Source organism: Stigmatopora nigra, chromosome 7, assembly GCF_051989575.1.
Source record: "Stigmatopora nigra isolate UIUO_SnigA chromosome 7, RoL_Snig_1.1, whole genome shotgun sequence".
Classification (NCBI taxonomy): Eukaryota; Metazoa; Chordata; class Actinopteri; order Syngnathiformes; family Syngnathidae; genus Stigmatopora; species Stigmatopora nigra.
In genome coordinates this window covers 15,060,521-15,085,384 of record NC_135514.1, presented here as the reverse complement: position 1 = coordinate 15,085,384, position 24,864 = coordinate 15,060,521, and the positions used below count along the sequence as shown (strand labels likewise).

The following is a 24,864-nucleotide window of genomic DNA, read 5'->3' as shown; positions in this document are numbered from 1 at the left end:
AATTTCCCTCGTATAAGCCGACCCTTGACTCTCAATTCTCACATTAATGTTCATTGTTTTAATAAGGAGTACAAATGTGTTATTTTGAAGGGAAAATCATAAGAAAAATACCATGTGGTATTTCTGAGATACTGTATTAATCGAAAAGATTTTTCAAAAAAGGAAGTCATGTGAGCGGTACAACTAAAAAGTGTTTCCGTAGTGGCGGTGCCCTAGCGAGCAATGGCAGGCATACGAAAATGATTTTTTTTCCATTTTATGCATTTTTTTTGGCCCCCGGGCCAACACTTTGACACCTGTGACTTAAATGATTTAAATAATAGAAAAATAATCAGGAAAAACTCATTTAAAGAAGCCTTGTGTAGTAAACCCTCAAAAATACAATTTTATTGAAAAATCATATTTCAAGATATGTGATCCATGTTTATTTATTTTTCTATTACTGTTTACAAAGTAAATTGCCGTTTAACTAGAAGGAGTTGAAAACGATCAAATAATAAATCGACGTCCAATCCTCCACTAAAATGAATTGAACATCACATTTCCTATTTTACTACGTACCTGAACGCATCTTCACTGACCGGGGCTAGCAGTGAACGAGTTAAGCTAATAGTAGTAACTTTTGAATACATATCTCCAAAATAGTCATCTTAACAAAATAATGATAATTTTATTAATTATGTATAGTTCTCTTTTATAAGTGGCTGACATAAGAGTTAGTTAGTATTAAAAAAAAAAAAGTTAGGAAAAAAAACATGAATGTCCGGCGGAAGAATAGTGGTTAAAAAGGGGGAGGAGTTACCGAGGCATGCAGGCGACTCTCCAGCCACGGTCTCATATCAGCATTATTCAGTCTCGTCAGTCCGGACTCTCCACGACCGGTCCACCTAAATTAACACAAAAAAAGCTCCCGAAACTCACGGAAAGGAAGGAAATCCTGTTTTCCATAAGAATATATACCAATAGTAGTCCGCCGACTCGATACTGGAGCCGGTCAACTACTGAGGTAAGCATTTCCCGTTTAAATTTGACGCTGTGCGGGCGGGGAGAAACAGCTGCTAGTTTAGCTTAGCTACATGCTAACACCGGTACGTCGCGGCTACTCTCCCCGCAGATAGAACGCCCGAGGGCGGTCAGATTTTTACACCGTTCGCGCTGGAGTTTACGTGGGTTTTGTCAACATTTTAAAAGATTACTTGAATATACTTTAACTTGTTGACCTACCGAAGGAGTAGCAATATAATAGTTTCAACTTGGGTAACTAATATCTCCTAAAAACGACGTTTTGGAAACATTTCAAGAAATAAAAGTGGACTTCGAAGTAAGTGTACGCTAGCCAAACTTTTTAAATACTGACTTATTTTAAGATAAACTATTAAATAAGTTGCTTCGATGTTCATCTGAAGTTATAAAGGTGTCGAAAAAGTGTTTTAAAAGTAAGATATGGCGAACAATTGTGGTCGAGAAACAGTCATTGTTTGGTATTGTTTCGCGATGGTTTATATATAATGGCTACTTGAGTTCCAGAATTCGACAACACGGGGATGAAATGATGATTAAAATGACATTTTATAATAATATTCGTAGTTTTAGATGGAGAAAATAATTTGGTTGGGTGCATAGGAGAATTTTGTGCTATGTGTATATCAGGGGTGGGCAAATCCGGTCCTCAATAGTCCCTATCCGGTCTATTTTCCATATCTAAACCTCCACCTTAGTCAAATAATCTGGATCGGTATCAAGTTTAGACCATAAGGTCTCCCAGGAATGGATTTGGCCACCCCATCCTCTCTATAATCTATTAAACCTTATAAAATGTGATTAATGGATGTGTGCTGGTTATGTTAGCATTCTCACGCTACATTTGTCCAAACCATACATCGGAGAGTTAAATTTTTATTAATAGTGGCCAAAAACTTGGCTTTTATGGCTCTGTAGCGCCTCCCAGCAGGTTGAAATAGGGAAAGCTGGGATGCGTATAGTGTTTTATGTCCTTCTGAGGCACCGGGATTCGTAGTAGCCAGTTGTATTGTCATTATTTTCTGTAAAAAATGTCTTTTGGTGTTCAAAAAGTCTTTATTTTTGCCTAAACGTGAGTCGTAAAGATCTATTTCGCATGCTAATGTCGCCTTGTTGTTAGCAACGACGACGCATGTCCATTTTTTTCTTTCAAAAGTCCGTCCCGGTGGACGAAAGCACTCCGGAGATGGCGATGGCTACGTACCAGCTGCGCCCCGCAGCCAAATGAGGCGTGCTCGGCCTCGCCACGGGTTGCCATGGCGGGCACGGCGGCACGCGCGCGTTCACAATCCCCCGTTAGGCAGTTGCACGTTATTATGTTAGCACGCTCACTGAATTTGAATTTGCCTTTCACTTTGTGTCCATAAGGCTTGTGGGATAAAGGTTTCGTGAAAGACAAAAAATAAATAATTCAGGTTGTTGTGCAAGGGTTGTTTAGCTAAAGCTAATTCCAGTTACTAGCAGTTTATTAGACGTGAGAACAGGACAGACAGGAATTACATGTTAATCAGAAACGTATGCAATTCTAAAGAGAGAAAAATAGTTTAATATCAAGATTGAAGTTGTATTAGAGACAAAAAAGTATTTTTTATTAAGGTTTCAAATTAGCACCATTTTTTAAGACGTTATCATTTTATCGAGAAATGTTTAGTTTGTCAGTTGTAGATTCCAGATTAATGGGATAATATTATGAAAATATAGTCATATATTTTTCAGTTTTTATAAGAATATTCATAGTTTTGTCCAGTAATGTAAATTGCAAACTTGTTGGTTTTATTTTAGTTTTTGAAATCATGATGTAATTTTAAAGAAAATATTGATATATTATTTCATATTTATTATTTATCTATATTTTTTATTTGCAACACCATTTTTTTTACCAAATTGTACATTGAAAGACTGGAATTGTTATTAGTATTACAAGATTAAATGTATATTTTTGGTAGATTTTAGATTTTTGAGCATCCAACAACATTTTGGCGAAAAATGTTTTTAAAAAATAATAATTCACTTGTTTATACAATTTAAAGTTGACTTCAAGCTTATTGGTTTTATTTTCTTTGAAGTTATAATGTAATTTTCAAAAAAATATTGATATTAATTTATTTATAATTTTTTATATTTTTTTTGCAATACATTTTTTTTACAAAATTGTAGATTGAAAGATATAAGATGTTTTAAGTATTACAAGATTAAATGTATATAGTTTTTGGTAGATTTTTAGATTTTTGAGAGTCCAACAATAATTTGGCAGAAAAATATTTAAATATAATAATAATATACGATTTAAATTTTACTTCAAGCTTGTTGGTTTTCTTTATTTTGAAGTCATGTAATTAAAAAAATGACATTATTTTATATTTATTATTTATATATATATTTTTTTGCAATACCAATTTTTTTAAACCAAATTTTACATTGAATTATATGTATTATTAGTATTACAAGATTAAATAAGATAATTAGATCAATTAAAAACAGAATATTCAGGGCTTTTAATCTTGGGGTTAAAAAAAAAAAATTGGGACAACGTCGGCGGGCCGGATTAAATAGCCTAACGGGCCCATATATGGCCCGCGGGCCGTAGTTTGCCCATCCTGCTATAAAGACATAGGACAGGGATGTAATCCATAACTTTTTTTGGTATGTGTATATATTTCACAGCACCCTCTTGATTGGCCATCTTTCTGCACCCCCTGGTGGCGTCGGGGCAAAAGCGCCACGCCCCCTTCTCATCTCCGTCATGGCGACAGTGGCGGTTGCCGTAGCGTTGCCAAGCGAACGCCGCCAGGGAACGCGGGAAGCGGCGTGAATCCGACTCAGCGACACTTCCACGTCCAATCTGCCTGGGATGAAAAGCAAACCATGCGGCGCCAACGTCGGCCAATCAAACATCGGAAACGCTCGGAAAACACGCCTGGACACGCCCACTTTACCTCCTTGGCCTTCTCGGGATCGTCTTTACTAGTGCCTTGACTTCACCGCCTTGCTTTTTTGGGGTCTTTTTTGTATCCGTTAGCGCTAAAAAAGAGACTTTGTTGCTAGAACGGCGCCCTCGCCATCGCCATGATCGCCTTGCAGTCCAAATGGCGTTGCCTGTTGATGTTTTTGGGCATCCAGTTGGTGGTGGTGGCACTACTTTCCCGCGAGGGTTACCACAAAAGGATCACCTACTTCATCCGGATTTTCCGCAAAGTGGACTCGACGACCACCGGATTGCCCGGATACCTCACGGAAACCCCGGGTGACGTTTATGCTAGCCACGCTAACCACTCTTACGCCTCCGAGGTGGCGCAAGGACAAAGCGGCGAGGATTACTACTGTCCCAAAACGTCTCCGCTTTTGGGTGAGTACTTTCAGTTTTGCCGTAATATGTCATTTAGTGCGTCCAATCCACGAAATGCAGAATTTTACGGAATTTTAAGGAATTTTACGGACTAGCAATGCTAATTTTGGGACTCCTGATAGACTCCTTAAACTCTGGAAATCCACCCAAAAAGTGTTTTTTGTGACAATGTGGATTATATGCAAGAAAATATGGTAAAAAAAACACAATTTTGTTGCAGGGTACTTTGTTGCAGGGTACTTTGTTGCAGGGTACTTTGTTGCAGGGTACTTTGTTGCAGGGTACTTTATTGCAGGGTACTTTGTTGCAGGGTACTTTGTTGCAGGGTACTTTGTTGCAGGGTACTTTGTTGCAGGGTACTTTGTTGCAGGGTACTTTGTTGCAGGGTACTTTGTCGCAGGGTACTTTGTCGCAGGGTACTTTGTCGCAGGGTACTTTGTCGCAGGGTACTTTGTCGCAGGGTACTTTGTCGCAGGGTACTTTGTCGCAGGGTACTTTGTCGCAGGGTACTTTGTCACAGGGTACATTGTCGCAGGGTACTTTTGTCGCAGGGTACTTTGTCGCAGGGTACTTTGTCGCAGGGTACTTTTGTCGCCGGGGTACTTTGTCGCCGGGGTACTTTGTTGCAGGGTACTATGTTGCAGGGTACTTTGTTGCAGGGTACTTTGTCGCAGGGTACTTTGTCGCAGGGTACTTTGTCGCAGGGTACTTTGTCGCAGGGTACTTTTGTCGCAGGGTACTTTTGTCGCAGGGTACTTTTGTCGCAGGGTACTTTTGTCGCAGGGTACTTTTGTCGCCGGGGTACTTTTGTCGCCATACACTTTGTCACACAAAAAACTGCCCTTTTTGCTATTTTCAACCAAGCTAATTCTTACTCTCAATTATTATTTGTATGTGTTTCAGGCGGTGCCTTCCGCGTCACCTTCCCGTCGGGCCTGACGCTGGCCGAAGTGCAGCGCAAGAACCCGGCGGTGGAGCGCGGCGGGCGCTACCGACCCAGCGAGTGCAAGGCCCGCCACAGCACGGCCGTGATCATCCCGCACCGCCTCCGCGAGCACCACCTCAAGTTCCTGCTCTACTACCTGCACCCGTTCCTGCAGCGGCAGCAGCTCGACTACGCCATCTACGTCATCCACCAGGTAGTAGTGGCGTGTTTCCACAAGCTTTTTACGGCTAACGCTTACCTGGCGTTTTGTGGCGCAGGCGGGCAACGACACGTTCAATCGGGCCAAGCTGATGAACGTGGGCTTCCGCGAGGCCATGCGCGAGGAGGACTGGGGCTGCCTGTTCTTCCACGACGTGGACTTGATCCCCGAGGACGACCGCAACTCGTACACGTGCGACGCCAACCCCAAGCACTCCGCTATCGCCATGGACAAGTTTGGCTACAAGTGGGTACATTTTTTTGTTTTGTTTTTGCGAATAAGCACAGATTGGGTTGTCTTTTTTGCACCATTTCAAAATAGTACCTCAGTTTAATATTTTATTAAATTGAATATAAGCATTTTTTAAATTTTTATTTTTTATTATTTATATTTTTAAATGAACATTTTTGGGCTGAACCTCCAAGTCTTAAATCTTTGCATTTTTATTTTATTATTTTATTAATTTTCTTTTGTTTATTTTTATTTTTTTATTTTATTTTTTTTATTTATTTTATTTTATTTTTTATTTTTATTTTTATTATTTATATTTTTATATGAAAATGTTTGATTGGACCTCCAAGTCTTAAATCTTAGCATTTTTAATTTAATTATTTTTTTAAAATTAGTATTTATATATTTGTATGAAAATGTTTGGTAATATCTCCAAGTCTTAAATCTTTGCATTTTTTAATTTATTTTTTATCCATTAATTGTAAAACAGTCAAATTTTGAATAGATTCTACCACTATAGCAGCCGTTTGACCTCATGTTATGAAACACTACCCTCTAGTGGCCGACTTAATCATTTCACCAATGAATCCTTCCTACCAGGCTTCCATATCAGATGTATTTTGGGGGCGTGTCGGCCCTTACTCCTCTCCACTACTTGAAAATAAACGGCTTCCCCAACAACTACTGGGGCTGGGGCGGCGAGGATGACGACATCGCCGCCAGGTGAGGGCGCTAAACTTGCGGGGTTCCCCGGGACTCCGCCCACTCTGCTCTTTTGTCTTTTTTCTAGAGTATCGTTGGCGGGGTTGTCCATCACGAGGCCGTCGTTGAAGGTGGGCCGCTACAAGATGATTAAACACAAGCATGACAAAGGCAACGACATCAACCCAAAAAGGTACAAACAATTAAAATAAAATAATTATATGCGCATTAATTAGACTTGACATGCGCCAAATGTCATAACAATATGGTCATTTATTTCAAAATAGAGAAAAGATAAATAGATAAAATGGTAAGCAACATTTATTTTGATGTCTATGAATGGAATTCAAGAAAAAAATTGGTGTCAAAGTGGCGGTTGGGGGGCCAAATCTGGTCCGCCGCATCATTTTTTGTGGCCCGGTAAAGTTAATCATGAGTGCCGACTTTCTGATTTAGGATCAAATTAAAATGATAGATAAAGATGTATATTATATTTCCTTATTTTTCCCCTTTTAAATCAATAATTGTAATTTTTTTAATCAATTTTTTTCCAGTGTTTTTAGTTCAAAAATAATTTTGTAAAATCTAAAAATATATTTTAAAAAAGCTAAAATAAATATTGTTTTAGATCTATAAAAAATAATCCAGATTTTTTAATCCATAATTGTCATTTTTTAATCCATTTTTCTATATTTTTAGTTCAAAAATCATTTTATAAAATCTAAAAATATATTTTAAAAAAGCTAAAATAAACAATGTTTTAGATCTATAAAAAACAGAATATTCAGGCTTTTAATCCAGATCTTTTAATCCATAATTGTCATTTTTTAATCCATTTTTTCTATTTTTAGTTCAAAAATCATTTTATAAAATCTAAAAATATATCTAAAAAAATCTTAACTAAAAATTGTTTTAGATCTATAAAAAACAGAATATTCAGGCTTTTAATCCAGATCTTTTAATCCATTTATTTAAAAAAATCTAAATATTATATCTAAAATATTCCGGCCCACATAAAATCAAGTTGACGTTAAAGCGGCCCGCGAACCAACCCTTGCATTACATTTTACACATTTTTATCTTCTTAATCTTTGAATTTGAAGGAGTTACATGTTGATAATTAATTGGTGTTTTTGTTAGATTCAACATGCTAGCCAAAACCCGCCAAACATGGAAGCAGGACGGCATGAACACTGTCCAGTACAGCGTGTTATCCCGCCAGTACCTCCCACTCTACACCAACATCACGGTGGACATTGGCAGCGAAACCCGGACAGTGAGCCACCAGCCTTGAAACCACCACCACCACCAACTCAAGCTCCCATTGGTCGGTAGGTCATGACATTTGCTATTCTTTGGATTGGCGCAAAAACACGTCTCGTAGACATATTTTGAAGATGGACAAATGGACGCCATTTTGGACTCTGGGAGTTTATCAAAATCCGCTTAATGCCTTACGATGCACGCTCACTCCTTGGCGCCTGGATCTTTATTTTTGTTATTTTTTTAGGTGCTCCGGCACCCTTTTTTTGAAGGTTCACGTTTACACTCGATAATAAGGTTATCGATAATAATTAGAAGCATATCCGAATTGTATTATGGCAGTTGTTTTATTTACATGGTCATCTCTATAGGTGTGTTAAATAGGTATGACGCCAGAGGGCGCTGTTTGAAAAGTAGCCTTCGTTTAAGATACATAATGATGATAATAAGGCATTTTGAAATCTTCAAAAAAATCTATATTTATAAAAAAATATATATATGTAATACCTAGATTTATTTTTAATAGAATTTGAAAGTTGGAAAGATGGATGATCATTTAATAAAAATAAATCAGTAATTTTTGATAATAAAAAAATATTATTTTTTTAAATAAAATATTTGAATTTATATCTGAATAGAATTTGGAAGTTGGAAAGCAACTTATTTTATAATATATGAACATATCATTTAAATTTTAAAAATTATATATCAAATTTTGCAATAAAAATAGTGAATTTAATCATTTTTTGTCAAATATATGCTTAAAAAATGGCTTTTCTATCAAATCAACTGGCGCCATTAAATTAAAAAGCATAATTCTATCTATAATTTATTATATATACCCCAAAAAATTAATATCTTGTGTGATACCCTTTTAACACACCCCCAAAAACCCACTTATTTCATACAAGGCCTTAAAGTGAACCATTTGATTGAATTTTTGTCATTTAATTTCAATTTTTTTTGCCTTTTGGTTTCCTTTCCTTTCCTAAACTTGAGTGGAAAATGCTTCCGTTTTCAAAGGAAGTTTTCAAATGCCAAAACTGCAAAAAAATGTATTGATTTTCCTTTATTTTTTATTTTATTTTAATATTTTCGCCTAAATTAAACCAGATTAATCCACCATAATTTGTAATCCCCATCTCAGGAAGCCACCAACCAAAGAAAATCCGGCATAAAAAAATTCTAAATCCAGATTATCATTTGCGTATATTCTTTGTCCTCGCCTAGATATCACAAAAAAAGTGCTAAAATGTGTACAAAACCACATTTTTTTTGCCTTGTTTTGATCATTTTGTGCACATTTTAGTCAAAAAAAACATTTCAATGAAATTTTTGGGTTGCACGAGTGTTGCGTTTTGACGGATTTTTCAAGTGCAACTTTTGTACGTTGACTTTATTATTATTATTATTTTTTTTTGGTGATATTGAAGGTTAGTGGACCGAGACGTTAGCGAGTTGTTGTGAGCGTGTTTAGCGCAATCGAGTGGCCTTAAAATCTGTAATAAAAGTGATTATTCAAAAATGATAAATTGCTTATTCACTTTAATATCAAGTCCCAAAAAATGTAACTCCGCTCCTCCCAAATGAGATAAGATATATTCATTTATTTTCTCGTTTATTGCATTTTTAAATACTGCCAATATTCAAACAAGTCACATTTTTCCTTTTATGAAAGTCTACTTAGCTTAATGCTAATGTGCTAGCTTACAAAAACTGCTGCTTTTTCGACACAAAAAAGGAAAATACACATACAAACAAACATGTCAAATTAGATAAAATATAATTATTCATTTCCTAAACTGCTTATCCTCACAAGGGTTGCAAGGGGGTGCTGGAGCCTATCCCAGCTAACTATGTGCACCAGGCCAGCCAATCCCAGTGCACAACCACTCCCAACCATTAAGGGGCAATGTAGTGTTCTACCAGCTAGCCTAGCATGCATGTTTTTTTTGTCATGTGGGAATCAACCAGATTACCCGGAGAAAACCCACATTAGCCCAGGGGGTAAACATGCAAACTCCCTTCACTCCTGGTATCGAACCCTCGACCCCAAAGATGTGAGGCCGACTATTATTATTATTATTATTATTATTATTATTATTATTATTATTTTTATTATTATTATTATTATTATTATAAATAGCTTTAGCATTTGCTTTGGCATTTGCTTAGCATTAGCTTTAGCATTAGCTTTAGCATTAGCATTAGCTTTAGCTTTAGCATTAGCTTTAGCATTAGCATTAGCATTAGCTTTAGCTTTAGCATTAGCATTAGCTTTAGCATTAGCTTTAGCATTAGCATTAGCATTAGCATTAGCTTTAGCTTTAGCATTAGCTTTAGCATTAGCTTTAGCATTAGCTTTAGCATTTGCTTTAGCACTAGCTTTTGCTTTAGTATTAGCTTTTGCATTAGCTTTTGCTTTAGCATTAGCATTATTATGACTGCCTTTCAGTGATTTTGTTTTTGAACATCCTCCTAAGCCCCGCCCCCTATTTAGCCACCACTAACTGTTAAAAGTGACGTCCCGGTACATGGCGACGACCTTGCCGTCGCGTATTACCACCTCCTTCTGCACCCACGTTTCCACCGAGCCGTTCTTCCCCTCGAAACGCCGCATGACCAGGCAGCTGTTGGCGGGCATCTGGCACGGCAGCTCGCGATTGGCCTCCCGGTACAAGCCCATTTGCATAAAGTCCCGGGTCAGGTCTGCGGGACCCGCGATGGCCAACGCCGTTCCCGGTTCTCCCGCTTTGGGTTTCCGGGGGGAGAGTGAGCGGGGTTGGGCGTGGCGGTGGAGGTGGGTTATTTTAATATCCGGCTTGGGGGTGCGCTCCCACAGGGGAGAGTGGGCTGGGGGGCGGGGTTAAAAGAAACAAAAAACAGCAGTGTCAGTCTAAATTTTGGGTTAGAAGGTTAGATTTTTTTCCTACCTGGCCTGTTGTGTGGCGGAGCTCCGCCCCCTCGCCCCGGCGACGGCGACCGCTTCCCGGGCTGGCTGAGGGGCGGCGTGAGACGACCCTGATCCCCCAGCACCTTCCTGAGGTCGTCGATGACTCCCACCATGGAAGCCCTGCGAGCCGGGTCGCTCTCCACCATCCTGGAGACGGGCTGGCGATACGGTTGGTTGCCGAGAACATCCCAGATCTTAGCCGGGCACACGTTGGGCGTGTGCAGGCGCACCCGCGCGCAAAGCTCTGCGATGATCTTGCCCATGGCCCACACGTCGGAGCGCTGGTCCCTCTGGCCGTGGCGGCGGAGGACCTCGGGTGCCGAGTAGGCCGGGTTGCCCGCGTCCATGGCCGAGTTCAAGCCCTGGCGGAAGAACTTGGCCAGGCCCAAGTCGATGATCACAGCCCGGTTGGTCTTGTGTTCCACCTGAGAGAGGGTGAGAGGGCCTCTTTTGGGTTATCGTCAAACGGACGTTTGGTCGAACGGGTGTTTGGTCGAACGGGCGGTTGGTCGAACGGGCGTTTGGTCGAACGGGCGGTTGGTCGAAGGGACGTTTGGTCGAAGGGACGTTTGGTCGAACAGACAATTCCGCCGAACGGACGTTTGGTCCCCGGACAATTCCGTCGACCAATCATCTATTCGACGAAACTTTCGGGGACTAAATGTCCGGGGACCAAATGTCCGGGGACCAAATGTCCGGGGACCAAATGTCCGGGGACCAAAATGTCCGGGACCAAAATGTCCGGGGACCAACATGTCCGGGGACCAACATGTCCGGGGACCAACATGTCCGGGGACCAACATGTCCGGGGACCAACATGTCCGGGGACCAACATGTCCGGGGACCAACATGTCCGGGGACCAACATGTCCGGGGACCAACATGTCCGGGGACCAAAATGTCCGGGGACCAAAATGTCCGGGGACCAAAATGTCCGGGGACCAAAATGTCCGGGGACCAAAATGTCCGGGGACCAAAATGTCCGGGGACCAAAATGTCCGGGGACCAAAATGTGCGGGGACCAAAATGTGCGGGGACCAAAATGTCCGGGGACCAAAATGTCCGGGGACCAAAATGTCCGGGGACCAAAATGTCCGGGGACCAAAATGTCCGGGGACCAAAATGTGCGGGGACCAAAATGTCCGGGGACCAAAATGTCCGGGGACCAAAATGTCCGGGGACCAAAATGTCCGGGGACCAAAATGTCCGGGGACCAAAATGTCCGGGGACCAAAATGTCCGGGGACCAAAATGTCTGGGTACCGTGGGTAAGTCCTTTTTGAGTTTTCAACCCACCATGATGTTGTCCGGCTTGAGGTCTTGATGGACGATGTCTTTGGAGTGGAGGTGCAGGAGACCCTCGCACATGCCTACGATGATTTGGCCTTGAATCGCCGGAGTCAACTTCGGACGACGTGGAAACAAACGAGAACCAGGTGACAAAAAATCACAATCAAATATCTTAGAGTCGCAAAAAGTCTGAATCTTGACTTTGTGTCTCTAGTTCTAACTCCATGTCTGTGATTTTTTTTAACTAAATCAGGTCAAAACCAAAAACCAATTGATTAACATGCTAACCTGTATTTTGGACTTGTCCTTCATGAAGATGGTGGTTTCCAGATCCTCCCCGAAGATAAACTCCATGGGAATAATCCATTTGCCGTCTATCATCTTGATGTTACCCAACAGCTTCACAATGTTCGGGTGTTTGGCATTACTGTCAAAAGGTAAATGCAAATTTTGATGGTAAGAACAGGATTGGTCTCACTTATTAGTCCCTCCTACTTACTTGTACACTTGGCATTCCCTCTCCAAGTCCTTCCGCTCGATGAGGTGTTGCGGAACCTTCTTGATGGCGGCCCACGTGCCGTTGTACTTTTCCTTGTACACTTTACCGAAGCAGCCTTGCGCCAGAGTCGCGGTGGAGTACGCCATCTGGCCGGTTGATTGGTCAGCGCTGGAAAAATGGCGTCCTTTCAGGTTAGTGTATGGATAGAACTCATTGCAAAATGACATAGAACTAACAATAAGCCCACTTTTTTCCCCTTTGTATTCGTCACTAATACTAATAATTAGTGCAAAGATTAAGTAAATTATCAAAATGTTTATTAAAAAATCATTTTACATTATGAACAATATATTATGAACAAGAAAATAACATAAGAACATAAATAAATGTCAGTTCATGTTGTCTGCACGTACTAAAACACTGCGCCCCCTAGCGGATAATACAAGAACTACAAATTTTAAAGAAAATTCATTTTTTTAATACAATGCAGCTTTCTTCCCTGGGCCGTACCAAACCACCAGACGGGCCGGATCCGGCCCACGGGCCGTATGTTTGACACCCCTGGTATAGATTATAATTGTGAATCAAGGGAGGTTTATATGCGAAAATTGTAAAATTCAGCCATTTTAAAGCAATACTAAGGGTGTAGCTTATATATACACCAGTAAATACAGTACTATACTTTTTTTATAAACAAAAACATATTATAAAGCAAAGCAATATCACATAATTCATAATAATTCAAGTTAAATTGCCTTTAATACCTGTATTGTCATACATGTACTTCTATTACCTTTAATACTTATGCTACTAGAATGCCAGTCATAACTTCATATGTTTGCCAACTTTAAAACAGGATTTTCCGCCATTGTTTAACTATTAAATCTAGATTCTAAGTTTGTCTTCCAAGGAATGACTCAAAAACTAATCCAACAGCCATTAAATACCCACAAAAAAACCCCGAAACAAGGTAGAATCGCCATGATACTGCCATCCATTTTCCATTTTTTCCACAATATTCCTCCATTGGTTAGATATTATAGACTTAAGGACTTAAACCAAAAAAAATCACACAAATCAATAAAAAATCTGGACCAGCTGGAAAAAAATGGTCCAAAATGTCACCCGCACAAATTCAACCGAGGTATAAAATTAAAACGTTGAATCTAGACGACATTTAGCGAGATAACTGACGTTAATTTGGTTTTCTTACCTTTATGAGGGTGAGTGGAGGCGTCAGGTCTGAATACAAATCCACATAGTTGCCGCTTTTATCATCCTCGCTTGGGTTGGCACCCCCTTGTGGCCACGCCTCCCTTCCATGGGGGAGGACTGCCGGCTTCAGCCTGACTAAAAGCCACTACAGTAATCCCTCCATTATTGTAGCTTGGGCTATATCAGTTTCACTACATTTTTTTAAGTTTTAAGTAAAAAAAAAACTAAAATTTGAGTTAATTTATTATTATTATTTTTTTAGTTTTAAGTAAAAAAAAATGTTGGTTATATATTGTTTTTTATGGGGTGACACTTTGCGGTTTTTCATTTATTTTGGCCATGTCTACTCTACATTAACTGCGATAATCGAGGGATTACTGTATAACTTGACAAGTCTTTTTCTCATCTCATATTCCTCATAGGACTGTCAATCAAATGTATAGTTTGAATTTGTGAAAGTCATAACTGGATAAATTGCGTGGGAATTTGTTCTTCTTATCGTTTTAATCCTGCTTTCTAATCTATTATTACGTTATTTGACATTTTTTGAACCGCAAGTGCTTATAAAGTTCTTAGTTTTTGCCTGACTAACTGATTCCACTGGAGGTCAGCAGATAACAACATCCTGATAGGGACAGTTTCATTACATTTTGTTCTACTTGAGGGAAAAATGTACTTAAAATATGATTTATTATCAATATTTTGTTGTTGTTGAGACGGAAGTATGTGATTAAAATGTCTCGTCACTCCCACAGTTGATGATTACATGTCCCAGCACCTGCAGTTCTCTGGAAGTAATTAACAGAAAGTACGTACAATGAAACTCACTAAAGTGTTATTAGTGTCAACTCGTCTAATTATAATTATGATGATACATATTTGAGTAGGAAATGAATAAGTTTGCCTATGATAGAAACACTCAAAGGCAGTTAAACATGACCTAAAACGAATAAATGATAACGTTATCGCCAACGGGTCATACCACTTTTATGAGCGGGTGGTTTAGAAGTTTTAGTGTTTATTTTTGCATTTATTTTAAAATGGAAAGTCGAAAATAAACGTTTTTATATGTTATTTATAATTGTTATCATATGTTTGGAAGTTTTTATTGGGTTAAACGACTGAATTTTAAACAAAATAAATGTTTAAATCTGGTGTTCCCCCTCCCGTGTTTGGTAACATGATACGTTACACCTGCGTGGTGTGTTCAGGTACTTCCACCCACGATGAAACTCGAGGCGTCACGAAATGGGGTTGACGCTACCTGGCTGAGCGAAAAACACATTAAGAACGATATGTAAAGTTGCTTTTTGGGAACTTTTTTCGAGCAGGAGGACAAGATTCGTCGACTAAGACTTGGAGAACAACGGAATGAAGAACTTTTGGGCGGCATTTATTGCCGTGGCTTTGGCTACAGGTAAGAAAAAGGCTTCTGTTTTCGCTTTACCTGGGTGGGCCCGCTTCCGCCTCTAAATGTCCCTCTCCAAATATGACTTATTTTACTCTAATTCGACGCATACTCTTTTGTTGAACATTTGTAAGATACGTCGGGTCGAAAAATTGTCATGGCTCTTTTAAAAAATCGAATAAATATCAAATGTTTAGCTGTTGGCGTTAAATGTTCAAGTATTGCGTTCAAAGTCAACCAAAAAGTCGGAATCTTATGTTTTGTTCTGCTAGTCGCTTGTCTGCACAAAATGGCAGTCAACGTATTTTATTATTTTGACCCAGTTTTATATTTGAATGTCAATTAATTCCTCCACTATAACATAATGTACAATTGTCTATTTTGGGTGTAACTACTTTTGAATGTATCGATTGTACAGCGATGACCAACTCGATGACTCATTACTGTCTTACACTGATACTCGCGGTGAAGAAATACTACTACTTTTTAACTTACAATGTTTATTGTTAACGTGTATATAAAATTTAATATGGGCGACTTTTTAAATTCAAATCATTTCAGATTTTAAAACCCATTATTTAGCATGCTAGCTTGTTCCCAACGGTGGACTTTCCCTAACTAGCTTAGCTTATCTTGTATTGTGTATTTTATTTGTAACTACTATTGTGTGGACAAACAATACGACTCTACACTATTTCACACTGATTGAAATAATAATACTTATCAGCTAACAAAGTTTTACATGTAGTATATCATATTTATTGGGTGTGGTTTTTGATACTATTCAAATTGTAAGAGCACTTTAGCTTCATTAGTTAGCATGCTAGCTTGTCCCCAACGTTGGACTTTCTCCAACTAGCTTATCTTATAGTGTATTTTATTTGTAACTACTATTGTGTACAAACATGACAAACTACTTGACCCAATGCTATCCCACACGGACAGAAATAATAGTACTTCATAATTAACAAGGTTTTACCTGTTTTTTATATTTAGTTGTTGTGGCTTTTGATACTATTCAAACTGTAAGAGCACCTTAGCTTCATTAAATAGCCTGCTAGCTACTATTGTGCGTACAAACATGACAAACTAGTTGACTAAATACTATCTCACACTGATAGAAATAATAATACTTCTTAACTAACAAGGTTTCACTTGGTTTTCCATATTTAGTTGGTATGGGTTTTGATACTATTCAATTTTAAAGCGCACTTTAGCTTCTGTTTTTAGCATGCTAGCTTGCATCCCACCCTTTATTTCCCCAAATAGACAGTATGTAGCCAAATATGATGCATATATTTATGAAATCTGGTCATGGTGGCTTTTAATATTCAAATTATAATGGTTTTATGTTGAATCTTTTTCAGATTTGGCCATGGCGGTGTCCGTGAGCAGCCCCACCAAGCGCTACGTGGTCATCCTGTTCCAACCCGTCACCCTCACGTGCAAATTCCAAACCACGGCCATCCAGCCGCCGGTGGTCACGTGGCGCTACAAGTCGTACTGCCGCGACCCGGTGCAGGCGGCGCTCAACCCCAGCAGCGTGGACAACATCCTGAGCCAGAACAACCCCAACTACGACCCCAACATCGAGTGCGCCGACAGCCAGCGGACGGTTCGCACCGTGGCGTCCAAACAGGGCAGCGCCGTCACCCTCAGCGCCGAATACCAAGGACGCAAAATTAGCATCGTCAATGGTGAGTTCCGCTTTGACTTTTTCAGCCATTTTCTTATTTTTTTTTGTCTTTATCATTTGACCAAATGTTGGGTGCTCGGACGTTTGGTTGCCGGTCTTTTGGTGACAGAGAGTTTACTGTTGAAACCAGCTCTCAAAATTATATTCATGACAAGAGTTTAATATCTAAGAGAGAGTTTAATATCTAAGTACTGTTGAAACTGTACTTGGATATTTATATATTAAACTCTCAAGAATATAATTTTGAGAGCTGGTTTAAACAATACTTAGATATTAAACAGTACTGAGATATTAAATAGTACTTAGATATTAAATAGTACTTAGATATTAAATTGTACTTAGATATTGAATAGTACTTAGATATTAAATAGTACTTAGATATTGAATAGTACTTAGATATTGAATAGTACTTAGATATTAAATAGTACTTAGATATTAAATAGTACTTGGGTATTAAACAGTACTTGGGTATTAAACAGTACTTGGGTATTAAACAGTACTTGAAAATTAAACAGTACTTGGATATTAAACAGTACTTGGGTATTAAACAGTACTTGAAAATTAAACAGTACTTGGATATTAAACAGTACTTGGATATTAAACAGTACTTGGATATTAAACAGTACTTGGATATTAAACAGTACTTAAGTATTAAACAGTACTTTGATATTAAACAGTACTTAGATACCAAACAGTACTTAGATACCAAACAGTACTTGGATATTAAACAGTACTTAGATATTAAACAGTACTTAGATATTAGAGTAATTAGATATTAGACAGAACTTAGATATTAAACTCTTTTAGATATTAAACTCTCTCTTAGATATTTGATAGGTTCATATTTGATAGTATTATAGTAGAAAACTATTAAACTCTCATGAATATAATTTTGAGAGCTGCTTTCAACAGTAAACTTTCTGTCACCAAAAGACCGGCGACCAAACGTCCGGTCACTGAACATTTACATTTTTGTAACCTTGTCCCCACCAGACGCCGACCTGAGCATCACGCAGACGGCGTGGGGCGACAGCGGCGTCTACGTGTGCTCCGTCATCTCCTCGCAAGACCTGACGGGGAATGCAGAAGATTACACGGAGCTCATTGTCTTGGGTAAAGTGACCAATATCTATCATTTTTAATATATTTTTCGATTTTACTAAATTATTTTTGAACTAAAAACACAGAAAAAATGGATTAAAAATTACAATTATTGATTTAAAAGGGGGAAAATCAGGAAATTTAATATACATCTCTACTCTTCATTTTAATTTGATCCTAAAACAGAAAGTCGGCACTCATGATTGACTTTCCCGGGCCACACAAAATGATGCGGCGAGCCAGATTTTGGCCCCCGTGCCGCCACTTTGACACCAGTGGTTTAGAGTTCTATGAGGCAGGCAGGGTAGGCGCTGTAAGCAAGCGCACACGATCCAGTAATTGTGGCTTTATCTTTCTTTCGTAGGGAGAAAGTCAAATGCTACTGACCTGCTGCCTGGCATTGACTTGCTTGTCATGGAAGGTAGTCCAAAAAAATCCCTTTTAGTGGATTCTGCGACGTTAAAATTATCACAAATTGCCTTTTACAAAAATTCCCATACCCAAATGTCGGATCTCGATACAATATTTAGTAAAAAATAAAACGTTATTTGTACTTATTACAGTGGTACCTCGACATACGAGTGCCCAGACTTATGGGCAATTTGAGTTAGGAGTAAAATTTTGAGCAAATGTTTATCTTGATTTTGAGGCCGCTTCATAAGAATATCTTACTTCGTGTAATGTTTCTTATGAGCACTGGGCGGAGTTTTTTTTCAATGTTGGTCAGTGTGAAAGGCGGAGCTTGTTCGCTAATATGAGGGTATATATAGTATATACTACTATACTAGTATATACTAGTATATACTACTTCTTGTTTGTGCGTTAAAGTATTGTGAGGACATTAGTGTGCATCATTTTGGGAATATTTTAAAGGGAATACAAAAGTAAACAACCCTTGATTATGGTGTGTCTGAAAGTCAGGGTGGAGGCGGGGCCTATAGAGCCAACCTGGGAGAAGAAAGGTATCAAAATGTCAAACTAAAATAGAATTAAGTTTAATGTAAAGTCAGATTATATGTATTTTTGAGTGTGTTTGCATTGTAGTCCAAGTTCATTTATTTTTTTTCATATGTTAAGAGCGCGTTGTTGTGCAAAAGGACAGTATTGGCCGCAATTGCTTGTGTCATGATGTCATGGCGTCTTTGCGCCATTTTGTTTTGATGTCATTGTACCATTTTGTTGTGATGTCACTGCGCCATTTTGTCGTGACGTCATTGAGCCATTTTGTTGTGACGTCACGACGTCATTGCGCCATTTTCTCATGAAGTCACGGTGTCAGTGCGTCATTTTCTCATGACGTCACAGTGTCAATGCGCCATTTTCTCATGACGTCATGGTGTCAAGTGTGCCATTTTCTCATGACGTCATGATGTCAAGTGCGCCATTTTCTCATGACATCACGGTGTCAGTGCGCCATTTTCTCATGACGTCATCTAGTCATGGCCTCGTCAACTTGCAGTTTTTTTTACACGCCATGTTTTTATGCGCATATAAGCCCTACACTCAATTCAGTCATTTTTTGTCCGATAAAAACTGCTTATATGCGACCAAATACTTTAATAAGTCTCTGCCAATTTCATTTTTTAATGAGATTTATTTCTTTTTGTGCAGATTGGCTGCTGGTGTTGGTGGTAGTGCTAGCTTTCCTTCTTTTGCTGCTGCTGATTGGAATTTGCTGGTGCCAGTGTTGCCCGCACACCTGCTGCTGTTACGTCAGTTGCCCTTGCTGCCCCGAACGATGCTGTTGCCCGAGGGCACGTAAGTGACGCTCGCCCTAAAAAATGGCCGTTCACCAACGTTTTGTTGACCGTAACGTCTCATCTCCGCCATTGCAGTTTACGAGGCGGGTAAAGCGGTGAAGAAAGGAGTGGGCAATGTTTACACTACCGTATACGCCCCCAACATGTACGCCCAGCCGGGCTACGGGGCACCCCTCGGCCAGCAGCCCGCCATTCCGATGCTCCCGCTGCCCAACGGCGTTGGCGGACCGCCGCAGAACGGATACGGACGCGAGTATGACGGCACTAGCTCAGGTATGAGAATTTTTTTTTTAATTGGATAGTGGTCCCTTGAAATATGAGCTTAATTCGTTCCAGTACTGAGCTCGTATGTTGATTTACTTGTAACTCAAATGAATGTTTCGCATAGAAAAATAAAAACTCATTAATTGGTTCCAAACTTCTGAAAAAACAGCAAAAACGGGATATTTGATTGGAAACAACATTTTTATTTGGTATAATTTGACATCTATTTACAAAGTAAGAAATAACTAGTGGTTTAATAGTACTAAAATGTGTTTAATAGTACTAAAATCTGTCTTTTTGCACGGCAACACGCTCGTAACATAACAAACAAATTATCTAAAAAATATTTTTTTCTTTCCAACCTGCTATGTTAAATTTCCAGATTTTCCTCCTTTTAAATCAATAATTGTCATTTTTTAATCATTTTTGTTCTGTTTTTAGTTCAAAAATTATTTTGTAAAATCTAAAAAAATATATATAAAAAAAACAGCTCAAATAAACATTGTTTTAGATCTATAAAAAAAACTGAATATTCAGGGATTTTAATCCAGTTCTTTTAATCCATAATTGTCATTTTTTAATCCATTTTTTTCTGTTTTTAGTTGAAAAATAAATTTGTAAAATCTAAAAATATATTGAAAAAATCTCAAATAAACATTGTTTTAAATCTATAAAAAACGGAATATTCAGAGTTTTTAATCCAGTTCTTTTAATCCATTTATTAAAAAAAAAATCTAAATATATCTAAAATGGTCCAGCCCACATAAAATCAAGTTGACATTAAGTACTTTTATAAGCCTGGCGGGCCTGTAAACGTTCTTACTAGCATTGAATTAAGAAGGGTAATTTCCAGTGAGTGTACGGAATTGAATTGCAATGTTTGTATGCAGTGGGTCAAGGCTCCCAAGTTCCTTTGCTGCACGACCAAGATGGCGGCGGTAAGTCTAACATATGAACATTATATTGGCGTATTTTCTCTTTTGTTCACCATTTCCTTAACAAATGGCTACTCCGTTAGCTCGAAGCGGCTACCGCATCCAAGTGGACCCCGAAGGAAACGCCACGCGAGCCATTTACTACATGGAACGAGAACTGGCCAACCTCGACCCATCCAGACCGGCTAACTACAACCGGAGTGAGTGCCAAGTTTCCATTTCAAATACTGTATTTTCATGACAATACTGTGCATTGCATTTAAAGGCGCAGTGTCAGTAACGATTGCTATTTCTGTATTTGACACACTTTTTGACGCAGTACTTTTAAAATAGTCGAGTCGGGGACTGCTTGACGTGAGAGCTGTAGAGCAAGGGTGTCCAAGTGGCGGCCCGGGGGCCAAATGTGGCCCGAAGCATCATTTAGTGTGGCCCAGGAAAGTTAATCATGAGTGCTGACTTTCTGTTTTAGGATCAAATTCAAATGAAGAGTATAGATGGATATTACTGATTTTTCCCATTTTAAATCAATGATTGTCATTTTTAACCCATTTTTTTCAGTTTTTAGTTCATAAGTCATTTTGTAAAATTTAAAAATATATTTTAAAAAAGGTCAAATAAACATTGTTTTAGATCTATAAAAAACTAAATATTCAGGGATTTTAATCCAGTTCTTTTAATCCATTTATAAAATAAAAAAAATCTAAATATGGTCCGGCCCAAATGAAATACAGTTGACATTAAAGCGGCTATATTTAGATTTTTTTTTTAATATAAATGGATTAAAATCCCTGAATATTCAGTTTTTTATAGATCTATAACAATATTTATTTTAGCTTTTATTAAATATATTTTTACATTTTACAAAATGATTTTCTAACTAAAATCACAGAAAAATATGGATTAAAAATGACAATGATTGATTAAAAAAGGGGAAAATCGGGAAATGTATTATACATCTATACTCTTCATTTGAATTTGATCCTAAAACAGAAAGTCGGCACTCATCATTGACTTTCCCGGGCCGCACAAAATAATCCGGCGGGCCAGATTTGGCCCCTGGGCCGCCACTTTGACACCACCACTCTAGCGGATGACATACCCTATTTGAATTTAACCTAATGACAATTAGTATTGATCTATATCATATATAAAGCACAATGGATTATAAGGCGCACTGTCTATTTTGGAGAAAATTTAAGACATTTAAGTGCGCCTTATAGTCATAAAAATACCAAATAGTTTTTATTTAACCAACTTATTCCTACTTCTCAGTGGAAAGCGCGAGTCAGGTGACCTCCCTCCACGACACGGGCGAGCCACGGCCCCGTGGCGCCCGTCCACAACCACCACCGCTATCCACGGTTTACGACGACGACGAGGGCATGAGCACCATCAGCAGCGTGTCGCAGCACGTCCGCCGTTACCCCGACGACACGCCGCGGCGAGGTTACGCCCCGGGGGATCGAACTCGCGCACGCTCCATGGAGAACCTAGACGACATCGGACGCCGTTACGCCCGTGACGACTACCCACGACGACGCCACGACGAACCCAGAGGCCGGAGAGGGTAAATATAGCCTAGCGTGCTAACCAAATTGTCTTAATTAGTTAATTAATCAATTTTAAACGACTTATTTTCAGTTCTGATGACGAGCGGAGTAATGGCGGCCGTTCCGGATACGACCGCCGTCGCGACTACTCGCCCGACGACTACCGAAGAGACGATAGAGGTGGCTACGGCGCCCTCCCGGGGAGACGGAGTCGAAGTCGTGACGACCTGATGGACCTGGAGAGAGATCGCCGGCCAGCAGGTGGCGCCACTGGTCGTGATCGGAGAGTCGACTACGACGATAGTTTCCTGAGAGAAGCCATGGAGAGGAAGCGCTTGGGGGAGCAGCAGAGGGCCCGTAGCCGAGACCGACTGGAGAGTGAGGGCGAGCGTTCGGATCGGGGTAGGGGACCGCCTCCTTTGCCTTTGAATCCGCCCGCCGGACCCGGCGCTCTACCGCCGCCCTACAGTGATGACGAGAGCATGACGTCGTCTAAGAAAAGCAACTTGCGCAAGGTGAGGGATGATGTTTTTTGGATTTTTTTAATATGGTGGGGAAACAATGCGTGTAAAGGTTAATTTTTGAGTTAGTGGTGTTAAAGTGGCGGCTCGGGGCCAGATTTGGTCTGGGGAGTCGTTTTGTGCGGACCGGGGAGGTAAATGAGTGGTGATTTTCGGTTTTAGGAGCAAATTTAAATGAAGAGTATAGATGTAGATTAAATTTATTGATTTTACCCTTTTTAAATCAATAATTGTCATTTTTTTCTGGGTTTTTAGTTCTAAATTTGTTTGTAGAATCTCTAAAAATATATAAAATGGTTTGTTAATTTAAATGACGATTCTAGAATAAGGGTGTCGGACGTCGGTTGGTTTGCGGGCCACTTTGATTTTATTATGTGGGCCGGACCATTTTTAAATATAATATTTAGATTTTTCATTTAATAAATGGATTGAAAGAACTGGATTAAAATCCCTGAATATTCCGTTTTTTATAGATCTAAAACAATGTTTATTTTGTATTATTTTTAAATATATTTTTACATTTCACAAAATGACTTTTGAACCAAAAAACACAGAAAAAATGATTTAAAAAAAATGACAATTATTGATTTAATAGGGGGAAAATCAGGACATTTAATATACATCTATACTCTTCATTTTACTTTGATCTTAAAACAAAGTCGGCACTCATCATTGACTTTCCCGGGCTGCACAAAATGATGCAGCGGGCCAGATTTGGCCCACGAGCCGCCACTTTGACACCAGTGACTTATAGCTTGGGGGCAATTTAGAGTGTTAATTTTCTAGTTTTGATCATATTGATACATTTAACATGGTAACACTATTTTTTTGCACTATTTTCTCCCCAGAACGGAGCTGTAAGCCGTGAAAGCCTCGTTGTGTGATACGACACCCCCAAAAAACGAAATCTAGCGCCCCAACAATTCCAAGTAATTGTACAGTTTTTATTCCACTCATTTCCCGCGCCTAATCTTTCACTCAAACTTGCGTATTTTGTTGAAAATGGAATATTTTAGTGTGTAATTTTTATAGTTATGATGAACTAATACGGCTGCCACAAGTGCCTTAAAATTGTACAGGCGTATATATTAATATTTAGTCTTATTTGCATGCTAGTTTTTGTAGTAACAGGGATTTTAAGAACTACTATTTTCAAGAACTTTTTATATATACTTTGCTACTTTTAAAATACTTTTCACCAACTTTAAAGCAGGTGTTGTACAGCCAGATATGAAAACTTTTTTTCTGAAATGTATTTGACCATTTAAGTCGCTTTCCTAGTAGGCCATTTTACATGTAGTGCAGTTTTTAACCACTAGAGGCAACCATAGTGCATACTAACGTTGGCTTCATTTGTTTACTTAAGTAATCTTTAAAAGAAAAAAACAAATAAAAGCAAAATGGCGAAATATGTATATTTCACTTTAGTTATTGGTTAGGATATATTTATAGATATTTTATTAGTATATATTTTTTGTCGATTTGAACTCATAATATTATAGTAATAAATAATAAAATAAAACAATAATAGTATTATATATAATAATTAAATATTAAATAATAATAATAAAATTAAATAAAAAATAACATTATAATAGATATAATAATTAAATATTGAATAATAATAAAATAAAAAAATACATAGTATATAATAATTAAATATTTAATAATAATAATAATAACATAAAATAAAAAAATAATATATATAATTAAATATTTAATAGTAATCATAAAATAAAACTACTCTTATAATATATATTATAAATAAAATTAAATACTACTATAACTACTACTAATAATAAAATACATAGAATATTATATATAATATATATAAAATTAAATAATAAATAAAATTAAACATGTATTATGACATTCAAAGAACTAGTACTAATCTCTTCAGACCTGTGCCCTCTAGTGGATAACCCCGAACCTGCAGGCAAAAAAAACACCAATTAATTAACTAATCA

At 38.4% G+C, this 24,864-nt stretch overlaps 3 protein-coding genes across 4 annotated transcripts; 2 read left to right on the top strand and 1 right to left on the bottom strand.

The window, feature by feature from the left end:
• The first annotated feature begins 801 nt into the window (after positions 1-801).
• LOC144199710 (beta-1,4-galactosyltransferase 3) lies at positions 802-8,273 on the top strand. The gene is made up of 7 exons (XM_077721529.1): positions 802-1,006; positions 3,685-4,366; positions 5,270-5,505; positions 5,570-5,757; positions 6,343-6,465; positions 6,533-6,637; positions 7,585-8,273. The coding sequence occupies exons 2-7, from the start codon at positions 4,087-4,089 to the stop codon at positions 7,736-7,738; spliced, it is 1,086 nt and encodes a 361-aa protein (XP_077577655.1). The 5' UTR covers positions 802-1,006; positions 3,685-4,086; the 3' UTR covers positions 7,739-8,273.
• Positions 8,274-10,161: 1,888 nt separating this feature from the next.
• On the bottom strand, positions 10,162-13,682 carry LOC144199558 (uncharacterized). The gene is made up of 5 exons (XM_077721288.1): positions 13,661-13,682; positions 12,448-12,615; positions 12,237-12,375; positions 11,955-12,062; positions 10,162-11,085 (listed from the first exon to the last, which is right to left on the bottom strand). The coding sequence occupies exons 2-5, from the start codon at positions 12,591-12,593 to the stop codon at positions 10,624-10,626; spliced, it is 855 nt and encodes a 284-aa protein (XP_077577414.1). The 5' UTR covers positions 12,594-12,615; positions 13,661-13,682; the 3' UTR covers positions 10,162-10,623.
• A 1,183-nt stretch (positions 13,683-14,865) lies between these two features.
• lsr (lipolysis stimulated lipoprotein receptor) lies at positions 14,866-24,310 on the top strand. 2 transcript variants are annotated; one of them, XM_077721774.1, is made up of 11 exons: positions 14,866-15,079; positions 16,438-16,767; positions 17,760-17,879; positions 18,232-18,288; positions 19,479-19,625; positions 19,703-19,900; positions 20,782-20,829; positions 20,910-21,026; positions 22,099-22,393; positions 22,468-22,891; positions 23,746-24,310. In XM_077721774.1, the coding sequence occupies exons 1-11, from the start codon at positions 15,034-15,036 to the stop codon at positions 23,779-23,781; spliced, it is 1,818 nt and encodes a 605-aa protein (XP_077577900.1). In that variant the 5' UTR covers positions 14,866-15,033; the 3' UTR covers positions 23,782-24,310. The 2 variants fall into 2 exon arrangements, with proteins under 2 accessions (XP_077577900.1, XP_077577902.1); XM_077721776.1 differs by lacking the exon at positions 18,232-18,288 and having other exon boundaries at positions 14,867-15,079.
• The last annotated feature ends 554 nt before the right edge of the window (positions 24,311-24,864 follow it).